Below are 18,065 nucleotides of genomic sequence, written 5' to 3'. Positions count from 1 at the left end.
ATTAATTTAATGGAATCTCGAGGAAATTAAGACGAGGGGAGGAGGGCGGCAAATGTTAGTGGATGAGGGCGACAAGTGCATGCAGCTGGGTTCCATTAATTAAAAAGACAAGTGCATGCAGCTGGGTTCCATTTAATTAAAAACCAACTCTCCATTTGAAGTGGCTGAAACTTTTTGTTATTATTGTTAAGTGAAGAAGTGGAGGATGCTTGATTGGCAAACAGAGTCAATGGCTTGCGCGTGACATTCCATTCCCACATTTGTGCCTTTTTCTGCCTGTTTGTTTGTTTGTCCTTTGAGTGCTGTGGACGCGTCCAGGCATTATGTGGCTGAACGCAATTTGACCCATTACACTTCATCTATTCTATATGATATACTATCGAATAATAATTTCAACGCTTGAAAGTGATAGTTCATATATAATATATAATAACAAATCAATACCTACATATTACAGCTCAGATTATAGCTCAGTTTGCAATAAATTACGCATATGAGAAAAGCTATTGAATTTTTAATAATAAATCCTTGATAATAGAGTTTAAATACAAAACAAATTAATAATAATCTTATAATTCTTTTAATAATCTCAAGTTCTTAATAGATAGTCTTAATAATAAAATCCAAATACCAATGATTTATATAAAAAAACAAAATCGATAATCATCTCATGGTTCCTTCGATAATCCTGGAGTTGTTCGTGTCCATGGCCATTTAATCAGAGAAGTTATTCGTCTCAGAGCGACCTTTTAACAGTCAAACAACAAGTAACAAAGCATACCAAACTAAGATCTAATATAAAGATCCTTTTCACGTTCGCACTTCATTAACTTTCTGTATCTGACCAAGAAAATCTTAACTCGATAACATTATTATTATTGGAAAGCATGACAATTGGAAAGAGAGAACAGCTGCATTGATGCACTTTTTAGGCACGTCTCTTATGTACAAATTCATTTTGCGCCCAAGGATAACTCAAAAAAAGGCATTTACAACATTAAAAAAAAAAATCACTGAACATCAAATGTAGTTGCCGCTCTCTTTCCCAAGTTAGTGCATCGGTATCAACACAAGCCTCCTGTTCTTCCACTACCCAGTAGATTTAGTCACTTCACCAGCCACTCTACATCGGCGACAGACAAACTTAGCGGGCACTGACTCAACGTCAGGAATATGAGAACACCTGGTGTGCTGCCACACTCCACAAACATCACAAGCTAACATTCTTTCTCCATCATCATCTTTAGCACCGCAAATGCAATCAACAGTCCACCTTTCTATTCCTCTCTCCATTCTAAACTTGCTAAGAGCATTTTTCCCATGGCATCTTCCCCGTACCTTAACAAATTCAGTAGACCCTAACAGCAGTTTGACCTGGGTGGAATCATCAACACCTCTATAGCCAAGAAGCTCTTCAGCTTGGAATCTTTTGAACATCAAATACACTTCTTGAAATGCCTTTGACGCTTCAAGCTTAAGGTCGTAAACTGTTGCATTTTGGGGCAAGACAATCAGTTCTGGGGGGTGGCTTGTAGCATTTTCTTCTGTCAAATCCATTATTTCCACATCACACAAGAGGCACATAACAGGTGGATTTGTAATTGATGACATTTTCTCAGCTGCATACTCTTTAACAAATTGCTTGCAGTCAAGGAGTCTTTCAGCTGAACCAATAGCAAGAGCCCTTGTTGCTTCTGTTCCGTAACTCACCATGTCCCTAGGGTGTAGCAAGCATTCATAAAGAAATTTCAGGTCTTGCATGAGTTTTTCTTCAGATGGACAGGTAATGCCAGAAGAGCCAATGCCAATAGTAAGACCACTTGAAGGTGGATTTCCAGGCTCCAGCCTGCAAAAATGCAAGAATTTAACACACTGGAAACTTACAAAAAATCTGAAAGAGAAAGGGAAAAACACAACCTCACAGCCCTTGCAATACAAGTCTACTTGCAGTCTTAATTCAACTTCTACCTAGTTCATTCTGTCCCCTCCGAATGAAGTAATATTCTCAAAAATTAGATCATTGAGAATTCATGGCCTGTAAATACTAGCCTACTTATTGCAATCTTGATTCAACTTATATTTAGTTCCACGTCCATTTCATTGTTTTCTCGGAAATTTTTTTCATTGTTTTCTCGGAAATTTTTTCCCCAGGTAATATCCTTAAAAAGTAAATCATCGAGAATACATCGCTTTCAGAAAAACACATAGAAAACTGTGGACCCGAAATATTTTCCAAATAATGTGATTTCATTCTCGGTATGCTAATAATGATAACATTGCTAGAGGGTAGTTGCTAACCTATACTCAAAAGCGCCTGAATCAGGATTGCATCGGTTACCAACAATCATTCCATCAGCAGCCGCTTTCCCTCCAAGTTCCTTAAGGCAATGATCAAGGAGCTCTGAAGGAGCTACTTTACAAACAGCACCTCTCAAAGTACGCCAACTTACCCAGGTGGACCCAGAAACTGCTCGCAGTACTCTAAGCATGGCTTCTTCAACGTGCTCAATATCAAACTTGCTCCACGAGGGAGAAGTCCCAGTGCACATATGACGCTTCTTGCAGGTAGAATCCTCAATCCTTGAGGAAGACTTGTGAGCATTACGGATCAAACTGATTAAATAACAAAAGAGATCCCTTGTATTTACAAGCTCATGGTCTGCCAAAGATTGGTAAAACGAGATTATGTCCTGCAAACGAGTGCGAGGTTTACGCCCTTGAGAAAGAAAAATGGATAAGGGTATGCTGGAGAGGGTTTCAACAGCTGATTTATAGGCATCCACAGTCAATGCAAAACTACCAGCACCAAATTTATAACCCCAGTCACCATACCATGGATGCCCTTTTGTGATAGCATGAAGAAGTCTGTATTCCAACCCATACTTCTTTGACACATCCATAACACTGACCTTTCTGTTCATGTGTTAAAAAAAAAAAAAAAAAAAAAAAAAAAAAAAAAAAAAAAAAAAAAAAAAAAGAGTCAACAATCGAATAAAAACATATGATCCTAATGCAATTTATGCTAACAAGTCGATTACCAAGAGCTAGAAAGGTACAAGAAATGGCAACTATGTTATATCATTTGAAATGCAGAACAAATATATTATTTCTAGTCTTTGACATCAAAAGAAACACCAAAGCCACCCTCTTAGTGATCAAAGAAAATATCCAATGAATTACAAGACTAATCAAAACTTTCTCAAAATTATCACCAAGATTATTGGGAAAAGATATGTAACCACCATAAAATTTATATTGCATCCCAAAAATGGTTGAAACATCCACAATTCTGTGTGGTCCTTCACCATTCACATACTGTCATCAGATTCTCTATTTCCACAGATTTGAACTCCTCATCTAGACCATGAAATGTCTTTTGATCATAATGTCTTTTAAGATAATTAGCCGACAGTACGAAAAGGTTTAAGCTAGCAAAAACAAATTGAACAAGGCATACTCAAATAAAAATGAATTGAAATTGAACATTTTTTTTTTGCAACCACTAAGAAACTCCAGACAGATTTCTAGTTTTTAGTCAGGACCAAAATGAATCAAATCCAGTCGATAGAAAAAAACATGAATTTTTTAAAAGCCTTTTGCAGACATCCAGATTAACCATTTCCAATAATTTAATAACATGCAAGATAGATATTAAGTGTCAAGAAAGCATATGATAGAGCGCCAACCAAAGCCCTTTGATGGGTGCTTGATACAGAGAAGTTCCCATAATTGTAGGACTATATGAGGGATTTGCCTAGAATCCATACTTTATATAGAAAATAACTTAACACCAACTAAAGACACCAGTACAAAGCAAGTCAACACAAAAGATGCAGTTTAAAACCTAGACTAAAATTGCAATCAAGAATCCATGTCGCTAGGCAACAAGTAAGAAAAACACCACAGTAACCGAGAATGCTAACCTGACTCCTAGTGTCTTACACAGCCGATCCCAAAAGTCCATTATATGGCACCCAGAAAGTATCCGAGATCCCCCTTCTCTACCATTTACCCTAAGAAGGTGACCATGACCATTTGCATGGATAACACCATGTAAAAGATGAGTTGTATCTTCTAGCTGATGATACACCCAATCTTCAACGTCATCTGCAGTTGTCACATGATTGCATGCCTTACATCTGATATATATGCATCAAACATGACATTTCATTAGATACCATGCAGATAACAAAGACAACAACTTAAGATCAATCCAAGGTAGAAAACAAGTAAACATATAGTATTTGCACAAACAAGCCAAATAAAAGTTACGTTTTCTTTAGATCAATAATCATAATTAGAATTAGAATTTATTCATAGCCGTTCATGAATTGAGTAAATATCTAAAAATGGATAAGTATAGCTAATATGAATTTGAAAAAAAAAAAAGGATTTTTTTTTCTAAGATTATGAAATATTGGAATTTGCGAACTTCCACAAACAAGCCCTCCAAGGAAAACACGCATTACTATCCATTAAAAGACTTAAAGACAAACAAATTGTTCATAGCACACAGTTGAATTATAGTCCATGCACATTGCACTGATACAATTAGTCTAAAATTGCAGTGGAGATACACTATCTAGTTCATACATTTCAACGAGGGGAAAAAGAAGAGAAAAGGCAAACATTAAGAAGCTCTAAAAGGTTATCAAAAGGCTCCGACCTCAATTCCGAGATATGCAGCAAATCTCCACAGCAAGTGCATGGTTTATGATATCCACCAATGGAATTACCATCGGCCTTAATGATAAAATGATAACGTTTGCAACAGACAGGATGCCCGCTCCAACCTATCAATTGAGGTAAAATTTTACATCATAAAAAAAAAAAAAAAAAAAAAAAAAAAGAAACCGGAGAAATGAAAACATCCACATAATTACAACAGTTTATTCTAAGGTCTAAAATGCAATTCATGGTCAACTGATTGAGATAACAGAAATGAGAACACTCTAACTTGAACATTAAACAACTGATTGTTATCCAAAGAAAGGTGTTCCATTTTTTACTGAAATAACGAGTAGCCGCACCCAAAATACGAACCTCCTCGCTAAAAGACCCTCACTAACAGTCAGCAAGCCCAAAGAAAACGTTGAACCACCACACGTAATAAAATAACGCAGTATTCTCATTTAAAAAAGAATAAATGGAATTGTGCAATTAGCCTACCTAAATTACCTAACCGAAGATCATCCACTAATCTATCCCAATCCCAATTAAAATAGAGCTAAGAAGAGCATAGGTGAGCTGGCAAAAGGGGATTGGACCCATACATGAGAAAGTCAAAAATACAACACTAAAAGCAACTCAGGACAGCAAAGCAAACCGAACATCATGAATGTCATTTTTACCCATAGGACAAAGAGGACTCATATCAACACAATTTACAAATATGCCACCACAAAAGGACAAAGTTATAGCGACCAGTCCAATTTAGGTTCCAATCAAATTATTAAATAGATAGATCAAGCCAGCTCGAATGCCACGTGTAGCCTACCACCAAAAAGATATCATAGTCAGCTGGGCACCACATTACCCATACCAACAAGTTACAGCTTAACTGAAATGTGTCTCGTATCTTATCGACCGCATTTTCTCACGACAAAATATACTGCACTATTTCTCACACTAGTTACCGTCCCTTTTGTTTACTTTAGCTGTCTTGTTATCCTTCCTAGAATCGTTGTTTTTCAATTCCAATTCCAAGTATTTCATTTATTACGATTGCTCCATATCGTGAGATAATGAATCATTTATGCCTATGAGCCGTATTTTGATTTTCTATTTCAGAAAAGGTAATAAAAATAGAAAAAAGAAGCGTCGGATTTCCCGCCCCAGCTACTGTCAATCGGAGGAAATCGGAAAGAAAAATTTGCAATGACTCGGGGGTCAATTGACTCGGGGTGAGTGAACTCACCAACGACTCGGCACTGATCGCAGTACACGGATCTGGATTTAGCAACATCCTCCTCGACGATATCCAAACTGACCACCGCGGGAGCCGAGTCGAGGCCATCTGTGAGATCACCGACTCTGAATGAGATCTGCCACGTCATTAGATGAGGGAAAAGCGAAGATGGCGGCGGGAAAAGTGCATGCTCCGTTAAAAACGCCTTAACGTTAGTCCTGAATGGCCCTTGGGGAGCTTCAAAACCGGAAGGAAAGGTAAGGAAGTCGCAGAGATCGGCGGTGACTCTCCTTTTCATTCTCTTCAAAGGCCTTCCGTTCACAACCATATCAGCGGCGCGTGGCGTCAGATTGGAGGCGCGTGGTGTGGATCTGGCGCAATATTCTCTAGCTTCCCTATGACGGAGGCAGCAAGCTTCCAGATCTGGCGGATCTGACGATGGAGAGTGAAGTCTGAAAGAGGTTTGGTTGATTTTGGAATTTGGAAGAAAAGAGAGCGGGTAAAAGAGGGAGGAGGGAAAAGGGAACGTTCGGTATTAGGGTTTTGTATTTGTGTTTGGAAGCTGTGATTTCATAAACATCATCATCACCATCAATAATTTAACTGGATACTCCGTCTGTTTTAAAATAAGAAATAGTTAAAAGTTATCATCACCCTCAAATATTAATAACCGGTTTATTCCTTTCCATTTTTAAAATAATAATAGTAAAAATTTTCTCAAAATAGTCAAAAAATTATGCTTTTATTTCTAAACTTATAAATTAAAAAATATTCTTATATGAAATTAAACAAAAATTAATTATTATAACAATTTGTAAAATAAAAATTAAATAAATTAACAAATAATTGAAAAATGAAAAATCATAGTAATTGGATTATTCTTGTTACTTTGAACCTTGAAATGTGTTTTTTATTTTAAATTAAATAAATTAATAGTCAGATTTATTACTTGTACTTGTTGGGAATCGTGAAAAAAGTAAGTCGGTTTGGGTACGGATAGCGGAGTATGCGTTTATGACTTGTTGCTAGTATATCGAAATCTTAGCCGCTAAGCCTGTTTTTTTCAAGGCCTTGAATTACAAATTTACCCTTCCAATTGAGACCTAAAATTTCTTTTCTTTTCTTTTTTTTTTTTTTTGGGAAGTGAGACCGAAAAGTTAAAAAAAGCAAAAACTTGATAAGGTTGTTATTACTTTTTCTGTTTTATAATAATAATAATAATAATTTAATTTCGGTAGGAAAATTAACGGAAAATTTAAAAATTTGTTATGAATAAAAGTAAATTAAGGGGTGAGTACGTGGTTCGATTTTTTCTGTTAAATTGATTTTTTCAATTATTTTGATTAATGTTATTCAATTTTTCAATATATGATCGGTTCAATTCGATTGATAATTAAAATCCATTCAATTTTAATCGGTCAGTTTAAACAATCTAATAAATTTAACCAAAAAAAATACAATATTTTGATAATTAAGGCCATTAAAAAATTTATGATAACATCACTAATCTATAATAAATAACTAAAATTATTTGATAGAAATTTGTTTCACTTCACATACCTGATGAATAACTATTTTGTGTATGTGAGTTAGTAATATCACATTTTCAAAATTCAAACAATAAATACAAATTAGATAAAAACAAATGCTAAATATATAAATTTTCTCTTTAAACTTTATAATTTTTATTTTTATACCACTCTCATGTTTTATTTTGGCTCATCCAACAATTTAACTTATAAAATTATATCGATTAAATAATTCAACTTGAATAAAACATATGCTTGAATACTTCAACTTATGAAGTTATAACAATTAAACACCTGTTACGTGATTTAAAATTATTAAAATGATTTGTTCTAAATACTGTGCTAACTATATATAAAATCGATATTATATTACATACAAAAATAATAGACTTTTTGTTGTTAATATGGAAAGGTGAAATTAATAATTTTAAGGACACAATAAATATCTTTTAAAGTTAAAAATGTGACAAGGTTAAAAGTAATTGAGAAATTTGAGGATTAAATTACGTATTTTGCGTAAAAATTTGAAAAATAATTATTTTCAAAAAGCTATTGTACATTATTTTTGGTTTAAAGAAAAAGGGAAAAGGGGGATGTTAGGAAAAATGGCAAAGAAAGTGAAGCTTCCATAGTTATTCCCCGTTCATGTTTTGTATGATGTTGTTGTTATCATATTGTTATGAATATACAGAACGTGAACTTGGCCCGTTAACGGGGAAAAGCCTCAAGGCCCTCAACCAACTGTATAGGACTAGCTCGGAAGCTGGGACTGTTATTAATTAGATGATGCAAATCCGTTTCCAGCTTTTGTATTTTTGCTTTCTTTTTCTTTCTCTAGCGCTTTTATCTTTTGAATCTTTTTATATACAGCACGCAAATTGCAGTGCATGAGCAGCATTTCTTGTAGTATTGAATAATAAATTTAGGATGGTGAAGGAGGCTGTTTTGGCCTTGCTTTGCATTATTATTATTCCTTCTGTTTATTGTTCAGAATTTCCTGCAGTGTTTGTGTTCGGAGACTCCTTAGTAGATGATGGTAACAATAACTACCTCAATTCTTTAGCAAAATCCAACTATTTCCCATATGGAATCGATTTTCATGGCGGTCCGACCGGCAGATTTTGCAATGGGAAAACCATCATTGATTTTCTAGGTCATTGTTATTATTAGTTTACCGATAATGTATAATTAATTGCTTTTTCTTCTTATCTTATCTCTTCTGTCCATTTTTTTGGTAGGAGAATTGATAGGCCTGCCTCCCATCCCACCCTTTGCAGCTACTTTCTCAACAGGAACTGACATTCTTAGTGGAGTCAATTATGCTTCAGCCGCTGCAGGGATTCTTGATGACTCTGGCAAAAATCTTGTAATTTCAATACCATAATTTTCTAAACCATCTTCGTTAATCTCTTCATCGAACAAAACTAACCATTGTATTATGTATAGGGAGATCGGTATACTCTGGGCCAACAAGTGCTAAATTTTGGAAGCACCCTAAGCCAATTAAAGACCCAAATGGATGACAAGAAACTGAGGCAGTATTTGGCTAAGTCTTTGGTTGTATTGAACATAGGAAGCAATGACTACATCAACAATTATCTAATGCCTTCTCTCTACTCTACCAGTTTCACTTACAACCCTAAAGACTTTGCTCATCTTCTCATCAACACCTATACAGAGCAAATATTGGTATTATAACATTCATTAATGAGAAAAGAATCTCGGTTTCTATGGTTATATAATTTGTCTAGTTTGTAAATTGTTTGTGCAGATGCTTCAAAGTTTAGGACTGAGGAAGTTCTTGTTGGCAGCAGTTGGTCCTCTTGGGTGCATACCAAACCAGCTAGCCACTGGGCTTGCCCCTCCTGGACAGTGTCTCTCCTTCGTTAACAATATGGTTCAACTCTTCAATACGCAGCTCAGGTCTGCGGTTGATGAGCTAAATAAGAACAGCACAAGCTTACGCACAGATTCTGTTTTTGTTTTTGGCGATACTTATGGAGCTTTTGAGGATATACTTGACAACCATACTTCTTATGGTACGTAATTAAATAGTAAATACTACTTCTACTTGTTCATTAATAACAAAAGTAGTATGTGCATCTCTTGCAGGATTTGCAGTAACCGATAGAGGATGCTGCGGAATTGGAAGGAATCAAGGTCTAATAACATGTCTGCCATTGGCTTTCCCATGCTTTAACAGAGACCAATACATATTTTGGGATGCTTATCATCCCACCCAAGCATTTAACCGTATCATTGCTCAAAGGGCTTATTCAGGTCCCCCATCTGATTGCTATCCTATTAATGTAAAACAACTTGCTCAACTGTAGGGTGTATTATATGTATATATATATGTAAAGATCAATACCAATTTATAAGTATTATTATTATTATTACTTACTTTTTAGTCTTAAATGTGCAAGAAACCTGTAATTAAAGTGGCTAATAATGCATCATCCATTCGACAAATTATATAGCTTTCTTTGGTTTGGGGATGGCCTATTCACATGCCCATTTCCCCACATCTTCTTTGTTATTAGGCCATACCGCCATTTGTGGAGCTCGCGAACACAATCACACAAACAAAGCTACTTTTTAATTATTATTATTATTTAAAGAAAAAAAATTAGAAACGCGATGCAAAAAGGTGAAGGTTGGTATTATGCATTATCAAAGGTACATCAATTTTAAGAAATTAATCAAGTTTGTTCCCTATCCCTAGGGTTAGAAGAATCTTGATGGATCTGTTCATAACATGAATGTGACCCTAAATTTGCCGCCAACTGGTTTTGACTTTTAAACATGTTAATTACTTCTAAACATGCTTCTTGTTATAGCTTTAAGTAATTACTAATTATAACATATATTTTCCTACTCTTCATTCTTCAATACCATTGATATCAATAAAGAACCGATCATAAAGGATTTTTTTTTTTAAAAAAATTATAACTATTTTATTTTTTTCCCCCAAGAAGTATATGGTGATGAATATCATCTTTTGAATAAAAATATTATTTATTGTTAATTTGATATATACGTGTACTCATACACTGGGTGTAACTAGTTATTCCCTAGACCAAATGTATATGAGTGTTATTGATACATGGAAGACGTATATAATCTATCCATTTGTAATATTCAAAATACTAATTAAGTAGGGCCTACCCTCTGCAAGTTGGTATCAGTTGCCTTTAATTAATCAAGAAAAGAAAAAAGAAAGGTATTAGAACAGTTAAATTGGGTGATTTATTAATTTCGAATGTAGCATGAATGATGTATACAAGGGCGAAGTGGGGGCAGTAATAATGAAGTGGTGGGGAATAGTTTATAAATATAAAAACATCCCTATAACATTCAGCCCTCATCTCTCTCGCTTTATCACCTTTTGTCTACTCTTGTTTTCTTCTCTCTCTCTCTCTCTCTCTCAGAGTTTGCTGTGCTGGGCGATGCTTGACCTAGCTAGCTAGCTAATATTTATATATTAATTCATTGCATCAACTTAAGCGTTCTGCCTCTCCACCATATCCATCCCTATACCGCCTCTGAATTACAGAAGATCATCCATCAGTAGCATATATATTATTAATCAAGATAGTGGTTCTGGAGAGATGGGCTCAAGTAATAACATGGGAAGTCAATTTGGAGACACCACTTACACCAAGATTTTTGTTGGGGGCTTAGCATGGGAAACCCAAAAGGATACCATGAAGAAATACTTTGAACAGTTTGGAGATATCTTGGAAGCTGTTGTTATCATTGACAAGAATACTGGAAGATCCAAAGGTTATGGATTTGTAAGTGCTTATATATATATATATAATGTTATATGTGTTTGTGTGTCTGCATATTTCAATCGAGTTAATTACTTGTTATATATATATTTACATGAGATTAATATAGTATGTTGAATCGACTCATAGATCTGACTATTAATATTTGATTATGTATATGTTTATTTTCTTTTGTTCAAATTATAATTAATAGGCATATATGTATGTGTTGCTCTCTAGGTAACATTTAAAGAAGCAGAAGCAGCGAGAAGAGCTTGTGTGGATCCTGCGCCTGTGATAGATGGAAGAAGAACTAACTGTAATCTTGCTTCTTTGGGTGTCCAAAGATCTAAACCTTCCACCCCACAACATGGTATTCACTCCATCACTTTTTCTTTTAATTATTCTCTTTTCTTTCTTTCTTTTTCTTTTCCTTTTTTTTTTGTGAACTTCTTTTTAGAAATTTTCGTATTCTTTCTTTTTTTTTTCCCACTATTTGTTTTCCTTAATTTTAACAACTTTTGTTTGGCAGATTGTTATTGTCAAGTAAAGGAAATTTTGTAAATATGTACTAACTAATACTTCTTAGCATTAATTCTGTTCTAAAGAGAAAAGAATTCATCATCTTGAAGAACTAATTAATGCTTGTCATAGAACAAAAATTTTACGACTTATGTGAACTTTCTATATAGATATATAACAAATGAGAGGGTTGTAATTAAATTTGATTGAAATATATATATATGTGTGTGTGTGTGTGGAGATGGATTATGAGAGTATATAGTATATGAATAAAAAAGTAACAATGAAATTGTACGTGTATAGGGGGAAGCAGGAACTTTAGGGTGATGAAATCTTTTCACAGTAGTACAGGCTTTCAAGGCGGGGTTGGAACACCTTTTCCTTCTACGCCAACTCTTCCGCATTATGCCATCCAACAAGGAATCCCCTATGCTCTCTATGGGTAAGCTTTTCTTTTCCTTTCCTTCCCTTTTCTTTCCTTTTCGTTTCTTTTTTAACTTGTAATTATCAATCATGTGCATTTGCCAGTTCACTTGTTCGATCATTTGCTCAAATGAAAATTTTCAACTACCAAATATAGATGATTATATACGTACATTCATGTGATGATCCTGCCACCATGCTTCTTGCATGATTACTTGATTAGTTTGACCATTATCACGTGAAAGGATCACATGCTTATGAGTCATGATACGACTAACTGCTTCCATTGACTGTTAATTAATAAATTAGTCCTTAATTTTTTGCTAATCCATAATTATTTTAATCCACAGGTACTCTCCAAACTACACATGTCCCACGGTAATTGTTCCCATTCCTACTGGATTAGTTAATTTCTATATTTTTGTTTAAAGTAGAACCTAAAGTGAAATGATATTGCAGAGCTACTATGGAGCAACAAACAGCCATTATGTTGTATACGGGAGTTCAAATTCTAGTTTCTACCCATACCTTCAATATGGGGTAGGGTTAGATTTGGTGTATCCTCAACATCATTTCCAGTATCCAATTATTGCTTCATCTGGCGTTGCACAGCACTATACCCCTCCTGTCTCCTTCAATGCAATCCCACACTCACAACCTCCTGCAGGTTTGTGAACGTAATCATTTTATCAATTTTTAATTAATCACGCTACAATCAAATTCTAATTGAATAATTTGATTGCAGGTGCAAGCATGAGCACAAGTTACCCTTCTCCTCATCAGACAAACGCCCTTCGCCCCATCAGCAGCATTTGATTACTTTTATTACGTCATTATGCAATATTGCATGCCTTCATTTCCGATAGCAAGAAAATCATCATCCGCATTTTCTCCCATTTTTGGCTAATCATCAACCAAAAGAATTCCAATTTTAGATTAGGTTTATCAGCACTGCGTTATATATACATGTTATAGCAAACAACTGACATGTCGAATTGAGAAACAGTAGAACACTGCAACTCACATTCCTGATCAATATCACCCAAATGAATAACCCAGATGCTGGGTTAGGGTGTAACAACATTCACTGGGCATAAAGGGAATACCCAGAGGCTGTTTTTGCTAACCTCAAGTCTACTCATCTTCCCTTTTGGAAGGGGAAGATAATAATTCTTTCATAACTTGCATTTTTGTTTAGTTGTAAAGTATTATTATTCACTGTGGCTAAACCATTGGAGGGTTAGCCCAATTTTGACGGATAGGCAAGAGCTATTGTTTTTTTCAAACCTAGAGCTCCTGCATGCCTTTGTGAAAATCCCACTTACTAGTAGCTTAGGTTAGTTAACTTGTGTGTTTCTTTTCTTCCCTAATTAAAACTCATGATGACCTGAGGAGATATTTTGGTCCTTGGGTTTGTCCATCTAACTCAAAAGCCATGGTTACGGCTCCATCTCATCAGCAACTCTTTCACTCTGTCATTGATATGTCTTCAATGAGAGAAACATGCATATTTCATTCATTGTTATTCCAAGTTCGGTTTGTAGTATCTCTCTCTCTCTCTCTCTCTCTCTCTCTCTCTCTCTCTCTACTAGGCTGTGTTCTTAGAAACAAGAACTATATTTATAACTTTTCGTTTGTGATTTTGAAGTTTGGCTTGTAATAAGTGGCCATTCGCCGCGTAGTACTCTCTATTTATTTTCCTGTGACTTTTCTTGAAAGAGCACGCATTATAATCATTAAAAATGACTCATCCAACTATGTTTTTCTGTTAATTGTTTAGCTCCATATTATTAAGTAAACAAGAATACTACTATAATCAATTAATTACTGTATACTGTATGAGCAAGAAGCAGGCATGTTCATTTTATGTAAGACACGTTAGATCACCAGTAAGATATTCTTATTCACGTGACTGGATGAAATTCTAATGCCCAACCCAGCCACCAAGTAAAAGTCACGGTCTAACCATCCCCATATATGTATGAGGTATAAAATTAAAGACTTATCGTTGGTCTCATAGAATGGCTTGACCTGTTGTTGAACTTTTAGGTAGAAGATTCAAAATCATCATAGGAGTTTGGGTCAAACCACCAACTGTTGGAGAAAATAACAGCTTGCAACTGGATGAGAACTTGTCGTTTTATGTGTTGAATCACATTCCCGGCTGGGAAAGGTGATGTACAGCTTGGCGTTCACATTTCAGCGGCAAAGCCCAATGCCACAGGTTAATCCCATCATTTCAAGGACATCCATCTATACAACTGGGATCGCCTGGGCAAAACAATAGTTTGGGAAACAAAATAATTCCACTTGAAAGTAAATCTTCCAACAAGAAGATTATGTAGAAAGTATAGTTCAAATATCTCCAAACAAGTGCACTTAAAATAAATGCACCAACAACTATCTTGCCTCGTAAAACCTTCCAAAGGTGCTTCTTGGAGCCTGATCACCTCTTTGAAACCTTTAGATACAAAGTACATGAGCCAGTAATATTAAAAACGGGTGAGTTTCAAAAGAAGAAAGGGAATATATCCATTTCAAAATAAAAGGGGTTACTGTAGTTCATAATGTCGTTAAATTCATATTTAAATGAATCCAAAAATAGACCAAGAGAAAGCCCAGCCTTCCAATAATTAAACATGGTGATAAGGCTCCTAACATTGTTGAACAAGGGAAAAGAAGCTCTATACATGAGTGCTCCAATCCCCTCCACCACAACCACAGCCAAGGCAGCAGATAGAATATCCCAATCACCTGTCTGACCAATAACAGTGGCAAAGGCAGTTGCACAATAAAATCCAACCAAGAAAAAGAGCAATTTCATTGGAAGATTTTTCCTGATCTCCTGAATTCTTCCCACTATCTTTGTCTGCAAGGCTTGGATGGCCCTAACTAATCGGGTTCCACCACTATTGCTGCTTGAGGAAGAAGGATCCAATCCACTGCTATCTGTACTACTCTTAATCTGCCATGCTGCTCTCCTGCATGATTCAAACAAAAACTAAATAACACTAAGAGTATGTTAAAACTACAGCCTTGATCAACTTTTTAGTCTATTCAATAGAAAGAAACAATCATAAAACAAAATAATTAAAAACAATCACACTCAAAAGTCAAAAACAGTTTGCTGAAAAAAATTAAATACAAAACAAAGTAAGTTTTAAGTACACTTCATCCTTAAGTTTGCAAGAAACAATGAGTTTATAACAAAATAACATAGATGATAGAATTTCAGAAAACTTTATACGTATCTCAGAGTGTAAAAGCACTCACATGAGGGGCAATCAACTGGTTAACAGAAGAGATGTAAAATAAATTTCTCACAAGAACAAAGCAATCAAGTTCAGATTTTTCATTTAATAATAATTTCTCATTTATCTTCCTTATAGCATGTCCCAATTCCATCCATTATAGCATCTCAAATGCTTAGTCTCTATAAACACGCAAAAACTGCATATCAGGGTCTCATTATTGTCCCCTTATCCTAGTTGCAAGCAATCATAAGCAACTAAATTTTAGAAAATAGCTATGGCACTTACCTAAAATTGTTGTCCCAATATGGTTCGGCCAAATAAACATAAGAACATTGAGAACAGAGTTTCTGGCCAAAAGCAGAAGCAACCGTATGAAAGCATCCTTCAAACTTTACAACTACAGCTCCAGATCTGAGACATTCTCCAGATGAAAGATTAATATTTCTTGGATAGCTAGGAGATGTCATTAGAGTTGCCATTAGCAGCAGATGTGGAAAGTTGGTATACCTGCAACTTAGAATTAAGTTCTATGCAACACCCCAAGTTCTATGCAAAATAATATGTGACATGTTGCTTCCAAACACCCCAAGTTTTTGCAGTATTCTCTAATTTCTCATCTTTATCATCATAAAAATAATAGCAAATTTAAGAATGAAATGTTTGTCACACAGCATACATATACCACAGTTTGGCTTGCTGCCTTAGAGTGGCTTGAAATTTGTATTTCACCATGAAAAGCAGTATCCTTGGGAAGCATCAAATATATCCATATATGGAAATTGGCTTCTTTTCACTAAAAGTAAAGACAAAGATCATAAAAGGAGAAAAAATCAATAAGAACCTGTTGTTAATCACTGTATTTAATACAATGAAATCTAATTTTACCTCCAAGTAACCAGAAAAATAAGGACTTGGAGCTAGTTTACAAAGAAAATTTAAACATGCTCATCAAATATCAGCATTGGTTGAATGTCGTGGCTGAAGTAACAAAGAAACATAAGTACAAGATTTAGCTCTTTAGTTTTTTCCCTTTACATTTGGTGAGCTGATGCTCTTGAAAACTGAATATATTATCAGAAACACCTGGCCCACGTCCCAAATGTTTTCCTTAACCTCAGTTTTCTTTAAACTCGCAAAATCATTTTGTCAATAGCAATCAAAGCTAAACGTCACCCACTCACCTTGGTAAAGGAACTCTCAGCACCAACCACCTCAGTAATGGGAACTCACAGCCAGCTTGCTGTATGAACCGTGAAGTGAATATCCAAACTCTATCATACTACTTATATTATGAGCTTGCAATACAAATATGAATAGAACATGCAAACGCCATTAGATACAAAAGACCAACACTTCTGGTTCATTGCTATTGCTGCTTTAAGCATGTGATATTCTGATTTTGAATAACTATCTTTACATCAATAGCACGATATTTAAGAAAACCATATCTAGGCAGAGAAGATGCGCCTAAGCACATCTAGTATAGAATGCCATAACATGTTTAACAGGAAACAGTAATTCCCACAACATCGTGGAACTCGTTATGATTTATGAAGGTTTATTTTCATATGAACAAATTCTTCAAGGCCTATTTTCGCAAACTAAAACTGTTTAAAAGTACCTATCACCAAGAACAATTCACATTTTCGTATGATAGAAATTTGCGACTACTATTCACACTACAAAAAACAGAGGGATGCTTTTGATGTGGGTGAGCAGCAATCCAAAAGAGCATGACAAAGAAAATACCAGGAGGCTATACAATCAATTCAGCTCAAAATACTGCTCCATGGGTAAATACGCTATGAATTATGACAAGGAGAATATTAGATTTCGCCTAAAACCGAGCAGCTAATTATTAATTCGAGAAAAGAAGATGTTGAACAGCTCAGATTTCGTAAAGCATGTTCAAATATTTTTCAGATGGAAGCCAATATAGACAACGAGAAAGAGAGTGACTTACTTCACCTGAGCAGACTGTTCTAAATGGCAAAGCGGCAACGGCAAGCGCAGCGACCGCTCATCAGACTCCGCAATTGGAAGCAATTTTTATCGCCTTCGCCTCTTGTATTGGTTTTCTTTTCAAAGGATACTTTTTCATTTGCTCGGCCTTCCATCCAATAATAATAGTGGCAATATACTACTAATGAATGATGATAATTACATTGGAAAAATGCTCAATTTGCAACTTAAGGGCAATTTATAATTTGTTCAAAAGATTGTTTCTTATTCAATTCCCATTAAATTTTACAACAAATAATCAAAAAGTTCAATTTTTAATAAAAGTAAATTATTTTAGATATTAATTGTAATAAACTAAAATTTATTAGTTAAAATATTAAATATTTTCTAAATGTCTTTTTAGATATTTTGTTTTTAAATTAAAATAGATTTTTAATTAAAAATGACAAAAAAATATGTTTTATTGATTATGATTCTTATAATTTGATGCAAAATTGAGATGATAATTATTTTAAAAATTGATTTTTTTCCATGAATTATATATCGATTTCAAATTTAAAAAGCAAATTAAGAATTTAATTAGATTATGATAATTATTATATTGTTTAGAAGAAGTTAAAGATAATATAAGTTAATTGCGAGTGATGTTATAAATATCATTTCATTTATGTATAAAATTATCATCATGCATATT

At 34.7% G+C, this 18,065-nt stretch overlaps 4 protein-coding genes across 5 annotated transcripts; 2 read left to right on the top strand and 2 right to left on the bottom strand.

Moving 5' to 3' along the window:
* Positions 1 to 841: 841 nt before the first annotated feature.
* On the bottom strand, positions 842 to 6,539 carry LOC105647026 (PHD finger protein At1g33420). Its single transcript, XM_012233001.4, has 5 exons — positions 5,918 to 6,539; positions 4,667 to 4,793; positions 3,924 to 4,139; positions 2,299 to 2,913; positions 842 to 1,846 (listed from the first exon to the last, which is right to left on the bottom strand). The coding sequence occupies exons 1-5, from the start codon at positions 6,234 to 6,236 to the stop codon at positions 1,090 to 1,092; spliced, it is 2,034 nt and encodes a 677-aa protein (XP_012088391.1). The 5' UTR covers positions 6,237 to 6,539; the 3' UTR covers positions 842 to 1,089.
* A 1,526-nt stretch (positions 6,540 to 8,065) lies between these two features.
* Positions 8,066 to 9,840, top strand: LOC105647023 (GDSL-like Lipase/Acylhydrolase superfamily protein). 2 transcript variants are annotated; one of them, XM_020684409.3, is made up of 5 exons: positions 8,066 to 8,590; positions 8,715 to 8,803; positions 8,884 to 9,126; positions 9,209 to 9,476; positions 9,550 to 9,840. In XM_020684409.3, the coding sequence occupies exons 1-5, from the start codon at positions 8,365 to 8,367 to the stop codon at positions 9,768 to 9,770; spliced, it is 1,047 nt and encodes a 348-aa protein (XP_020540068.1). In that variant the 5' UTR covers positions 8,066 to 8,364; the 3' UTR covers positions 9,771 to 9,840. The 2 variants fall into 2 exon arrangements, with proteins under 2 accessions (XP_020540068.1, XP_012088388.1); XM_012232998.4 differs by having other exon boundaries at positions 8,068 to 8,590; positions 8,676 to 8,803.
* A 952-nt stretch (positions 9,841 to 10,792) lies between these two features.
* LOC105647021 (uncharacterized) lies at positions 10,793 to 13,927 on the top strand. The gene is made up of 6 exons (XM_012232997.4): positions 10,793 to 11,234; positions 11,451 to 11,583; positions 12,036 to 12,174; positions 12,506 to 12,533; positions 12,615 to 12,822; positions 12,901 to 13,927. The coding sequence occupies exons 1-6, from the start codon at positions 11,049 to 11,051 to the stop codon at positions 12,969 to 12,971; spliced, it is 765 nt and encodes a 254-aa protein (XP_012088387.1). The 5' UTR covers positions 10,793 to 11,048; the 3' UTR covers positions 12,972 to 13,927.
* A 735-nt stretch (positions 13,928 to 14,662) lies between these two features.
* On the bottom strand, positions 14,663 to 17,458 carry LOC105647020 (YCF20-like protein (DUF565); the record flags this gene model as incomplete). The annotated part of the gene is made up of 4 exons (XM_089719316.1): positions 14,663 to 15,136; positions 15,695 to 15,820; positions 16,591 to 16,649; positions 17,378 to 17,458. Coding segments are annotated over 4 exons (738 nt in total), but the record flags the coding sequence as incomplete, so codon positions are not given.
* Between the last annotated feature and the right edge of the window lie 607 nt (positions 17,459 to 18,065).

The sequence above is a fragment of the Jatropha curcas genome, chromosome 3, assembly GCF_041381405.1.
Source record: "Jatropha curcas cultivar XTBG-Jc1 chromosome 3, XTBG_Jcur_1.0, whole genome shotgun sequence".
Lineage (NCBI taxonomy): Eukaryota > Viridiplantae > Streptophyta > Magnoliopsida > Malpighiales > Euphorbiaceae > Jatropha > Jatropha curcas.
The sequence above is the reverse complement of the archived record's forward strand: the minus strand, read 5'-3'. Positions and strand labels throughout refer to the sequence as shown.